The sequence below is a fragment of the Amphiura filiformis genome, chromosome 7, assembly GCF_039555335.1.
Source record: "Amphiura filiformis chromosome 7, Afil_fr2py, whole genome shotgun sequence".
Lineage (NCBI taxonomy): Eukaryota > Metazoa > Echinodermata > Ophiuroidea > Amphilepidida > Amphiuridae > Amphiura > Amphiura filiformis.
The window spans coordinates 58,087,838-58,100,977 of record NC_092634.1 but is presented as its reverse complement, the minus strand read 5'-3'; the positions used below and the strand labels follow the sequence as shown (position 1 = coordinate 58,100,977).

The window sequence follows — 13,140 nt, the reverse complement described above, 5'->3', positions numbered from 1 at the left end:
GTTAAAGGCATGCGTTTTCATTGCTCACTAGTGCATTTAACCGAAATGTGGCATAGCAAATTCACAATTTTTCATTTTAAGGACTTCATGAGACAAAAGATATGTTGAATGAAACATTACAATTGTGTATAACATTTAAACAACAAGAACTTTCAGGACTAAACACTTTTCTGAATACCATATGTATACATGTCAAGTTTATGACTTACAGCTTTAGCAAGTGTAGTCGGTGATGCAGAATGTAAGTCAGGTGTTTCAAAGATAATTTTCATTTTGGTCACAGTGGAACCATACTGGCAACAATGTATGCAACACAGAAAAATATAGTACAGTGCAGGTATTAGTAGCCATGGCAACGGTACAAAACAATACAATTATGTGATAGACATGTAATTAATGGATACCATGATTAATTGTTGATCAATTTGAAATTCTGAATATTATTATACTTAGTTCTCTGGGGTTATAGGATGAACAAATTTTAATCTTTCCCCAGAGTAGGCCAGTGCACATAAACGTTGAAAAAAAACCAGTGCATCCGGCCGGATTCGAACCGGCGTCCTTCGTAATACCAGGACGACCCTCTAATCAACTGAGCTAAAGTGGCAAGTTGGAGAAGAGCGGAAGATATAAATCTATAGATGTTAGGTTCAAATTTGATATTCTGTTTAGGTGTTAGGTTCGAATTTAATATGTTTCCATAACAGTTGGAATTGTTAATATTAAATAAATGAATTAACAAAAACATTAGTTGGAATTTAAAAACAAGCGCACCAATGGTACTGTACCATCACCTGAATTGAGCATTCCTGATTGCGAAAGGGCGACATTCATATTTACCACATAGTTTCAATCAAATTGGAGCAATTTACAATTTGACCTCCAGTTGACCTTTGTCATTGGATGACCTCTGGTTGTTTTTAAACACACATCCCAAACATTCAAATTTATTTCTAGCAAGTTTTTCCCAATCAAGAAATTTTGTAAAAAATATTTGTAAAAAGTATATAATGCCTGGGTGACCTTTGACCTTGACACTCTACTTGACCCTTTCCATAAGAAGTAATTTGACTCTCCTTGGTATTGGTCTATTACTTCCAGGAGAAAAATAAGATTATTAGTATTTGTGCATATTGACCTCAGCAATCGTTCCCCATTGTGTTTACTTGTTCTTGTGCAGGATGCGTAGCCCCATTACCTACTTTACTTGTATTATACTGGGGAAACGATTAAGCATCAGTAATGATCCCCTTCACTTGTGTACTTGCATAATATTTGTTTGTGTGTATTGTATACATCGACTGCTAACATTAGATCCAGTTTTAACCACCATTTATCAATGGGAGCTGGTAGCCTAAATAATGGATAGAGCATCCGTCTAGAGATCGGAAGGTAGTGATTTCAATTCCCATGCCGGCACATTCCCTTGCTTTTTTTCTTCAAGTTGGGTTGTGTGTTATTGGTAAACTGTTCTTTCTTATTAATTATATTCGGTTTCCTCTTGTAGCAAGTAATCGTTCCCCATTGTGTTTATTTGTTCTTGTGCAGGATGCGTAGCCCCATTACCTACTTTACATATTGATCTCATTCAACCCAACATAATCCTTGACCTCAACATCTTTAAGGTCACCATAGGCCATCCCCCACCCAATGATTATTGCTACCAAGTTCGATTTCACTAGTAATGACACTTTTGGAGTGGCATCTGTTTTACGAAACTTAGCATATACAGACAATGATTCCATAGTCTCTTTCTGAACAAGTTCAGGTGAGACAAAATGGATGAAAGAAGTTTGGGCTGCAATCATGCAGCTTGTATCATGGTATCCACATATTAACAATGATGAGAGAGAGTTGACAATTAGTGTGTGTTAGTAGATGACTGATAGCAAGTGCAATGAGACAGTATACAGGTATAGCCTGCTCATTTAGATGGTGAGAACTGTTTCCCCTTGGTGATCCTGAGACCATGGTGTACTATTTCCCCGAGACAATCAGGTTGAGGGGAAATAGTAGACCCATGGTCTCAAGATCACCAAGGGGAAACAGTTCTCACCATCTCCTTAATAAAGAGCGGTCTATATTTGTTTTGTACACCTCATATGTATTTTTTTGGCATCTGATTGGTTAAAAGCATTTATGTGATCGGCCTAATAAGATTGTGAAGTATTGGTGTAGGCCAATTAAACCCACAATTACAAAGGCCATAGGCTAGGCCTAGTCAGGGTGATAGTAGCTTAAGGAAGGGTACTGTGATAGTTCATTTTGGTTTGTTTTCGCCTGAAAGCAGGAAATGGTAGAAATAGCAAATGTCATGTGACCACCATTTTAACCAATCAGATGACAGAAATATATGTATGAGGTGTATAATAAGGCATAAAATAAGGACTGGTGTTAACCTAAAGGCAATGCTCTTACTTCAATCAAATAAGAGTTTAATCCTTATTTACACAATTCTCCAAATAGAACAAAAATTACGTTTTCATTGACACGTAACAAGTTTTAGATAATTGATCATTATGAAAAGAAATCGTAAAATAAGTAGAAATCTAAGGCATATCCATAAAGTCAATGACTAACAAAAATCAGACAAACAAACACAAATTTAATAAACATGTGATGAAAATCAAACAAAACAATGACAAAATGACAAATAACAACAAAAACGAACACACAAACAAACAAACACACAGTGCTTCATTCAAATCTTACAGCTCTGGCCACTGTTGAAGGTGAGGCGGACCCGGTGTCACCAGTCTCAAACACAAGCTTCACGTTGTCACTCAGGAATAGCCTATCTCCATTGTGTAGATGCAAGACTTTTTCATTATCCAATACGCTGTTGAAATTGTCAGCCCAGCTTGGGGTGAGAGGACCATCCAAGCATAGCCAAGTGGTGCTCACATTCTGTAAGATGTCAAAAGTCATATTATTAGTTGAATTTTTTCTACAGGGGCTTACTCCTCCCCCCACTATGTGTAAAGTATTCAAATTACAGTCCTACATCTGTTATCCAGACCTCTTTATCTCTCTGTTATCCGGATATGTGATCTTCATAAAAAAAAACATGTTCTTAATGCTTTGAGAGCTTTATTTCATGCACTTTAAGCATTTAGAAGGACATTACAATGCAGACATTCAATGCAGACCTGCCAACCTACCGAAGTCAGAACGAGGGGCATTGAGACCAAAACCTTGTACTGGTACACAAACCAAATACCGACAAATTTAAAGACTTGAGGTGCGCAATACTTTCAGAATTCAGAAGGTTTTGCAAGTCTGAATTTATCACAATAGACTCAGTAAAGAGAATGCTATTGCAAAATTTAAAGTGAAATTTGCATTATTTTCTGCTGTTCTTACATTTAAATTTGCCATCACTGAAATTTTCAGAAAACAGGACTGTCCTTCTTTTTCACTTTGGTAACCCCAAAATGAGGGACAGTCCCTCAAAATGAGGGACAGTTGGCAGTTCTGTCAATGCAGAATTACGTTTAATTCACATAAATTTGGATTTTTCACTTATCCAGCCAATCTACATGTTTCTACTGGGGAACGGTTGACGGGTAATTCGGTTTAGTTACTGGTTAATGTGCCCAGTGGAAACAGATTGGAGGTAGACCATGTGGTGTTTCAGGTCTGAAGACATGACCTTATGGGGTAACCTGAATGAGTGACTCCATTTGAAATCTACACTCCCAGTGTGGGAGATTGAGGTCATGTCTTCCATAGAGGGTATATGGCTTTTAATAGGAACAGCCCATAATCATGATTTTGTTTTATCGCTAACACTATGACTTACCCTGTTTGCTTTACGCCACACATTTGTGAATACTCCATCCACCCAGTCATGATTCTGATTGAGATAGCCAAACATGAGGCTCAGATCATCCACCACCAACGGACTGATACGTTGCAGCTTGTGACTGATGGCTGTTATGCTGGCCACGCTGCTACGTGATTGGCGGGAATGAGCGGGTGCGATGGCGGAGAGCGCTTCCACTAACACCTGGATACAGCTGGATTTACCTGTGCCTGGAGCACCTGCCAAGATTATGGCTGCAAGAAAAAAAAATGTGTCAAATTATTTATTTATTTTTCTTGCAAGACATTTGACCAATGCTTAATTGAGTAAGAGTCCAAGTTGACAAGAGGCATGTCAGAGTCTGGACTGTACTAAATCTACCCTGGAATTTGATCAATGCTCAATTGAGTCACTTGCGGCATGGATAGGTGTACATGCTTTACCTTGATGTAATTGTAAACAACTTCACAAATATTTGGGCTAAACTTTAACAGATATATTTTCTCTGTAAATCTCCCTATTGTAGCTGTAAATTAATAGAAACAAAGGTTGCTGCCTTATCCTTTACAACCAAATAATGTTTCTTTGGTCTCACCCATTATTTATGGTTTTACTGCTTCAAACACATTATTTGGGTGTAAAGGGTGCAGTACTACATTTTATTTCTTAACCCCATGAGAACTACTTGCTGATTGGCCAAAAAGAAGTTTTCATTATCAATTGGACCAATCAGCAACATTGTTAGAATAATTTCACCATAAAAAAATTGGGGTGAATTATTCGCAAAGCTCCATTCTGATTGGTGATTAAAGTGAAGATATCATGTAATTGACCAATCAGAGGCAATGTTAGATTGGCAGGTAGTGCTCAGGGGGTTAAATACAAAGTGCTTGCAACCTCATCACTGAGATTCCAATATGTATGTTTTGGGATGAACAGAGACAATGTTGCATTGCGCTAATCCAGTTGAAATCCATTACACCCTTTGGAGGACATGACCTTAGTCTTCCATACAGGAAGTGTGAATTTCAAATGGGGTTACCTGAATGGGTGACTCCATTTGACCCTGTGTGGGAGATTAAAGCCATGTCTTCCATAGGGGTGTAAGAATGTCAACTGGAATAGCCCATTTCAGAGGATGTTTAAATACATTCCCATAACCCAATGGGGTTTCAGACCTTGGTATGTCTGCCTTTTGTACACATGTGGCACAGTTGACCATACCTTGCATTGGGATTGTATGCAAATATCTGGTGTTTTCATCCTTTTATTTAACATTCAAAACATTGAGACTTATGAATAAAATTAATGCAGCGGGACAATATGAATGTTTTCTATAAGAAAATAAAATTGATTTTATAAGTCTCGACTATAACCTTGTTAGCTGCAATTTTAAAATTACCATTTTGTGTGTGTGTGTGTGGTAATGGGGACTTTGCCTTTAAAATTAGGTTATATTGAAGGACACAAGAACTTTTGGGTGATTCTAAGACTTACACTCCGCTGAAACGAGACCCTACTTCCTCGTACAGTTAGTGTATTGCAATCCTTGAGAGACAGTGGTACTATTAATGTACCCACATACCGTAGACTGTATCCAACTTCGTCTGATGTACCAACATTTTACGGATTGCCCTAGATCCACAAGTGCCCCTTTGCCCAATTGTTGCCAGCTGTGATTCTATTACATACCACTCTGCTAAATATGTTGCGGACCTTCTCGCTCCTCTTGTAGGAAAAACTGACAGGCACTTGAAGAACAGTGCTGATCTTTATTTATTTATTTTATTTATTTATTGGAACATACACTTTTATATCAGTGGCACACGCCTAACCAGCGGTGCGTTCAGAAACAATATACATATAAAAACGAATTTTAAACACAACTGAATATACATGCAAAATTATAAGATATATAATAACAAAAGAAAGAAATTGCCTGTCTCAACCCAAGTTGACTTGAAATGGGTTGTAAGCATGAAAATAAAACAAAATATAAAAATATTCAATTATACAGTTTAGCTAGCAACGCAGAATTCATCACATATAAATAAATACATTAAATATCAGTAGCGTTCAAACTCAATTCGGATCTTGCCTTCCATGCTCTTTTCACGAAGGATTTGCAGAATTTATCAAATGTGTGATAGAAATCTTCTGCCTTACTTAAATTATCAAACAATTTTACACTTCCAAGGGTCATATTATACTTTACGTCTAAGTTACCAGAGATGAATAATTCCCAAATATCTATACCATTTAAATTGATTAGCTCTTTCTCGAGTTTACTGTATTCATCAGCCCTGATTGTGTTAAGTGAGTGACATGTGAAAAGGAAGTGTTTTACATCCTCGCGATCAATATTACATAATTTACAAATACCATCATTGTCTGGTGTCCATTTACAAATTTTGCTGTCTAACGGGAGAGTGTTAGAGCGAATTTTGAATTTCAACGAGGCGCCGTGAAAGTCAGTTGCATCTAAAAGATATGTCTCCATATATGGAGCGTCTTTAATTGCTAAGTAATCAACGAGTGAAGATTTAGTTTGAGCGTCCTCTTCCCATTTGTTATTAGAGATGTTATAAATACTATCTTTAATCGAATTCACCCAATGTGGATTACGAGGAGGTTTTCCGACCTTTTGCGCAGGCGATGAGCGTCATCTAAATCACATTCGTTTAAGATATTTTGGACACTATTTAAGAATTTGTAACGCAGCTTGTTAGGCTCGATGTTTAAGCTCATCATCGTGTTCAAAAGCAATTTTGGCCAGCGATGGGATTCCAAATCAATAACACGAGCAAAATATTTTACTCTGAAAGAATTCTGAATCGTGGAAATAGGGACCCATCCCAAATCGCCATAGAGCGCTGCACGTGGTGTATTGCGGGGGGCTTTGAGAATGTGACGCGCCATCTGAAGCTGAAGATTTTCAAGCTTATCAATATCGGATTGACTACTGGGAATCCACACTGCACTAGCATAATTAATTGATGGGAGCGATATTGTTCTCCATAATATATCACCATAATAAACACGATTAAAATTGTCGAAATTACCTATTACAGACTTGATATATGCAATAATTCTATTACCTTTTTTTGTTACCTCTTGAACGTGACCATGATCTGAGAGATTACGAGATATGGTAACACCTAGATACTTATAAGAGTCTACTTCTGATATGAATTTATCGCCTAATTTCCACAACTTATTTGCATTAGTACGTTGGCCTATTATTAATACATTAGATTTGTCATAATTAAAGCTTAGTTTCCATTCATCAGCAAATGCTGCTGCTAAACTTAACATTCTGTTCAACTCGTGTTCATTGTCGGCTAATAACACTACATCGTCGGCCAAAAAAGGCTACCGACACATACGTTATAAATCCTTACACCAATTTCATGTTTTTAAGCAATTTAGTAAATTCATGTATGAAAATACAGAATAATACAGGTGACAATACACAGCCTTGTTTAACACCTTCAGAGACTTGAAAAAATCAGTTTTAATATTACCAAATTTAACTTGAGCTTGAACATTGTCATAAAGCGCATCAATTAATCTCCACATTCGTCCCCTTAACCCCGACTTCCAGGCTGCCAAAAGAAGACCCTCCTCCACACCGTATCAAATGCTTTACGGAAATCTAAGAATGCCATGAATGTTTTCTTCCCTCCGCCGAACGACATGCGGCAATGCTTTTAAGTGCGAATATGTGATCATCACATCTATGGTCAGGCGAATCCTCCTTGAACTTCCGAAAGCGTATTTGAATTCTCTAAAAATTTAGAAATGCTCATCGCAATAATTCTGTTGACAAACATTCCAACATTATTGTCGGTGATGATGAGTGTCTGCTATCGTCGACGTTACTGCCTTTTTACTAGTGTGCCCGTCGATTTAAAGCCTACGATTATTCACGATCTGTTAACGAATGATACCTCATTGCCTGAAGGCACTAATCTGATGCCTCAACAGATTTTGGACTTGTTAGGTGTGTGCCTCAAGACCACATATTTCATTCATAATGGCGCATTGTTCGCGCAATGTGAGGGCGCTGCGATGGGGTCTCCGGTTAGCCCCATCATCGCTAACCCTTTTATGGAACATTTTGAAGATCTTGCGCTTTCATCATTCCCCATGCCACCCGTGTTCTATGGTCGCTATGTTGATGATACTATGGTAATACTCAAGAGATCGGTTGTTGACAGCTTCACTGATCACTTGAATTCGATTCACCCAGCGATCAAATTCACAGTTGAATATGAACAAGACTCTCGCATTGCTATGTTGGACACCTTGATTTACAAGAACGAGAATGGGAGTTTATCCTTTAGTGTATATCGCAAGAGTACTCATACTGACCAGTATCTCCATTTTGACAGCAACCAACCACTTCAACACAAGCTGGGAGTCATTCGTACTTTGAAACATCACGCTCACACCATCTCTTCTGACAATGAAACTCTTGATAAGGAACTAGATCACATCCCAAAGTCACTCTCAATTTGTGGGTACACTAAGCAGCAGGTCTGGGACTCGCTTGCGAGTAATAAGATCACTCCCAAACCCAGAAGGCCGGATTACACTGCCCCGGTAGGCAGTATCACCCTCCCCTACATACAGGGTGTCACGGAAGGACTTAGCCGTACCATACGCAAAGCTGGCGTACAAGTTCATGTCAAGCCTACCAACACCATCAGAAGTATGCTGGTGGCTCCTAGAAGCATGACCGGTCGTGTGTGATATATGGGATCTCTTGTAACAACTGCGTGAGTCCCAGTATGTAGACGAAACTGAAAGACCTCTTTGCAAGCGCCTCACAGAACACAAAAGACCTTCTTCCCCTGTAGTGACTCACCTCAATTATGAAGGACACAAATTTAACACGGACAATGTCAAAGTTCTCAACTCCGACTCCGGCTTCAGAGGGGCATCAAGGAAGCATATTACATAGCGGCCTTGGACCCCGACCTCAACCAAGACAAAGGGAGATATATGCTATCTGGCATCTACACACCGATCGTCAAGTCATGTGACCGTGGGTTACCCATTGGGTCACATGACTAGGTGTTTACCACTCTACCTCACATGAAATCCCATGGATGTGGGATGAAATATCAAGTCAAATATTTGTTGAGAGAACTGTTTAAAATCGTTGTTTATCATAGGTTATATTGATCAAATTTTCCAATCATAGTGCATTGTGGGAATGTATTTAAGCTTCCTCTGAGCCCATTTGTAGCAGCATTTGTGCAATTTGTTTTCCCTTACCATGGTTGACTTGTGACACAGAGTAAAGCTGCATGACCTTATTGACCCATGACCCATGAGCAACAAATCCTAGTTCCTGGGCCTTGTCTACCACCATGTGTTCCACACTTAGATATCCTCTGCGTGCTCGGCTGGATTGCGGCGTGGGAGGATCGCCTACTCCTGTGAACACGTCCTTCACTACACTGTTGAAGATATACAGACTCTGTGTTTAAGAGAAGAAACAGTTGTTATATTAATACACTCATACCGTGCCACAAGCATATCTGCTCTCAATACGTGGTTTAGCACACCTTATGCTGGTTTCACACTTTCCTGGCGTTTTGCCGCTCTGAAGAGGTCGATGAGAGATGAAGAGAGAGAGACAAGCATACAAACAAACATATACAGGCAAACAAAGAGAGCAAAAGACAAAAATATGCCGTAAAAACTCGATAGCTAAGCATATGTGCTTATTATCAAGCGCTTTTAAAACATGCAAACATGAAGAGCCCCATCCACAAAAGTGTAAAGGGTTTTGAACAAATCATCGATACACATAATTATATACGAACACGTAAACCTGTAAATTTGTATCTCAACCCCATTAGTTCACTTAGTAAAGCACCGGAGTTTGGTACAATTTCATGTTTTCAAAAGCGCTCGATAGTAAGCACATATGCTAACTATCAAGTTTTTACGATAGTGAGAAACAGACTGGGAGAGAAGGGCAGAGAAAAGATAAGGGGAAAGACACATGGTGAGAAAATATACTGAAGGAGAGGAAGACAGGGAGGGGGAGCAAGAAAGATGGACGGAACAAATAGGCTGACAGACAGACAAAAAAACAGACAAATATGGTGATGTCATTACACAGGAACTAGGGAAAGCAAAAATATGCATATTCGCTCCTTGCATGGTCATCAAATTTTGGGTATAGCCTCGAACTGGCTACATACATGAATGGGAATCAAATCAGTTATACAACAGTTATGTAACTTACAGTAACGTTGCATAATTCTTCCTTTCATGTCTGTTGCTAGTTTAAGGCTCTACCAAACATGACGGAATCATGCAAGGGGTGAATACTGGGTTAAAGTGATATACTCACATCTGGTTTGAGTCTTGGGCCTATGATATCCTGTAGTGCCTGTGCCACTATAGCATGTTCAGCTTTGGCTGCTGGTGTCATTGGATTAGCAGCGCCACCTTTGCGTGGGGCTTTCTCTACAGTCTTCAGCATAGCTGTTGAGGCTACAATCAGACAAATTAGCAAGATTAACAACTTTAATGTGGTTGATTAAATGAACATGTAATTTTGTTTCATACTACGGTTAGCAACTATTTTAAACTGTTGCGATTTGGTAGTTCAGAGCATCTTGCGAATGGAAGTGAGCTTTGGCAATTTGCATTGATCATTTCATAGCGAGTGTGTAGAAGAATTCAAATATCACAGATAAACTTTTGTAGGTCCTGTGGTTCTTGAGGCATGTAGTAAAAGAAGGCTGAAACAAAAACACTTCAATTGCCATACTGATTTTGATTTTTAATAAGGACATTTACAGCCAAAATTTAGGAGATAATGCTGACGAAACTTCTGCCAGGTAAAAGTGACCCGGTGAAGGGTGCCACAGTAGACAGCTGTTTGGGGCATATTTACAGGACAGGCAAGTATAGCCAATAATTGGGCTTATTACCCTAACAAAAACCAACTGTAACAAGGTCTTTTTTTATCATGGTTCATCTGCCCCGCCTTGAATAGATGAGCCATGGGGAGATCAATGGGGAAGTTTTGAGATATTTTCTCAAAATATCAAGACCTATCTAAAGACCCACTGAACCAATACTAGGCTTGTTTGTACTCATTTTAATGCATTTGTCATGCTGATTCCAAATATGGTAATGAAAATTTACTATTCTGAAATTTTTGAAATTTTGATTTGTCGTCTGCAGCCACCCACGTGGAGAGAGTCAAGTTATATCCCTAATGGACCTTTTACTGGTACCAATCAACTTAGTATAATTTGCTACTCACGCATAGCAGTGCCTGGCTGTACAAGTGACCCCTGGCTACTAGCTCTAGACATCTCAAACCTTTCTTCTTTGGTTAGTTTTCTACCCATTTGAGCATATTGCACTGAAGTAGCTAGGGCACCAATGTTGAACAACTGATGGTATTCTTTTGACCTGCAGGGGAAAAAATAGACACAAAAAAAGTTACATCATCCTTTGCATGCACAGTGATATGGAGAAAGGGCTGTTCCAGTTGAAATCCATACACCCCCTATGGAAGACATGATCTTACACTGGAGGTGTAGATTTCAAATGGAGTCATCATCAAAAAACCTCATTTGAAATCCACACTCTTTGTTCATCATAATTATTTCTCAAAAATCGACTATACCTTGTTGCAATAGTGTGTCTCATCTTAAGCTGAGAGTATCGCCATGTTGGATTTCACAGTGGCAGGGTTCAAATTAAAGTGGCACCCTAACCTAATCCCCGGAGCATATACATGTGCATAAAAGGGTGATTTGTCCATATGGTGGAGCAGCCCTCGAATTAAGGATCTGAAGGGGCACAGCAACTTTTTTAGGGCAAGTTGGAAATTGCCTTGGATTTTCACTGAAAACACAAGGCAGCACGGCAGTTTGTAATATTTCAAGAGGGCATCATGGCAACTGTTGAAAATTTGAGAAGGGCACCAAGGCAATTTCTCAAAAGTGAAGAAAACACACACAAACATAGATAGATGATTTTATAAATGAAGGGGCAGGGCTGGGGCACCGACGGCAACTTCATTTGAGGGCACGGCAAAGTGACTGCCTTGGGTAAAGGACATATTTTGAGGGCATTACGGCAGTGGGGATGGGCACCCACGGTAAAATGCCCTGGGTGCCATGGGTTAATTCGTTCGCATGGTGGAGACACAACCAAATAAACACACTGATTCAAGTATGTCATTGCAAATTCCAACATGGCGTTACTCTCAACTTGAGACGAGGCACAATGTGATACTAAAATTAGATAAAGCACACTCTCACAGAAATGCTACACACTATAAAAGTGAGCTTTTTTTTGTAGTGACATAGATTTACAGAATGATAAATAGAAAGATGGGATATATTAATAACTATAGGTGCATGTAGGAACTGATTATGAAGTAAACGATAACAAAATGGTAAAATACATCAGTTAATTTGTTCACGGAGGAAAATGAGAGATAAAAAAATGAGAAAATTCATAATTGGAATTAAATTAATGAAATCAACAAAATGAGATGTGTTGTTAGTAAGCTTGAAAGAGAGAAAGGCACTTTAAAGGGACACTTGAGACGTTAATTAGGGATGTAAATAGGAATGATTATCAAAGAGAAAATATTCAAATATCTTGACTCTTTGTGAGTGAAATGGTGCAATAAGCTTTTCCTGTTGAAATCCATATACCCCCTATGGAAGACATGACCTTGATCTTCCACGCAGGGATTGTAGATTTCAAATGGAGTCACCCTTTCATGTAACCCCATTTGAAATTCACACTCCCTGTGTGGCACATTAAGGTCATGTCTTCCATGGGGTATATGGTTGTCAACTGGAATTTCCTCATTCCCAACAAACTGTTATGTCACACGTGTCGGCAAGTGCCAAATGTTCCAAGAGTAGGTATCAACAGTCAATAGAGAATCCCCGGGTGAGAATCCCTGCTGTAAAATGGCTATTCCAGTTGAAATCCATACTACCCCTGTGGAAGATTTTGGAAATACCTTCCACAGTGGGAGTATGTTTTTCAAATGTAATTGGTCAGGGTTAATCATTTTGAAACCCATACTCCCCCTGTATTATGGCTTTACCTGTATCTTCCACAACTGGAGTGAGTATTTCAAATGGAATCTGTCTATTTCATTTGAAACTCATATTCCCTCTGTGGAAGACTTTAGTTAAATCTTTCACAGGGGTAGAGTGGATATTAAATGGAATAGCATAATTTCACAAGTTAATGCAATATTTTTGAAAAGGTTATGAGAGAAAGTGAGATTAGGCAGGAGGAAAGGGAGGAAGATGATGTCACTGCAC

The 13,140-nt window shown here is 38.9% G+C and overlaps 1 protein-coding gene across 1 annotated transcript in view; it reads right to left on the bottom strand.

Moving 5' to 3' along the window:
• LOC140157398 (dynein axonemal heavy chain 5-like) overlaps positions 1-13,140 on the bottom strand; it is a 120,149-nt gene that overhangs the window by 73,182 nt on the left and 33,827 nt on the right. Inside the window, exons 26-30 of the mRNA XM_072180580.1 lie at positions 11,103-11,254; positions 10,179-10,321; positions 9,089-9,293; positions 3,803-4,059; positions 2,713-2,907 (exon numbers count right to left, since the gene is read on the bottom strand). Coding sequence (XP_072036681.1) covers positions 2,713-2,907; positions 3,803-4,059; positions 9,089-9,293; positions 10,179-10,321; positions 11,103-11,254 — 952 coding nt within the window. The remainder of the gene's footprint in view (positions 1-2,712; positions 2,908-3,802; positions 4,060-9,088; positions 9,294-10,178; positions 10,322-11,102; positions 11,255-13,140) is intronic.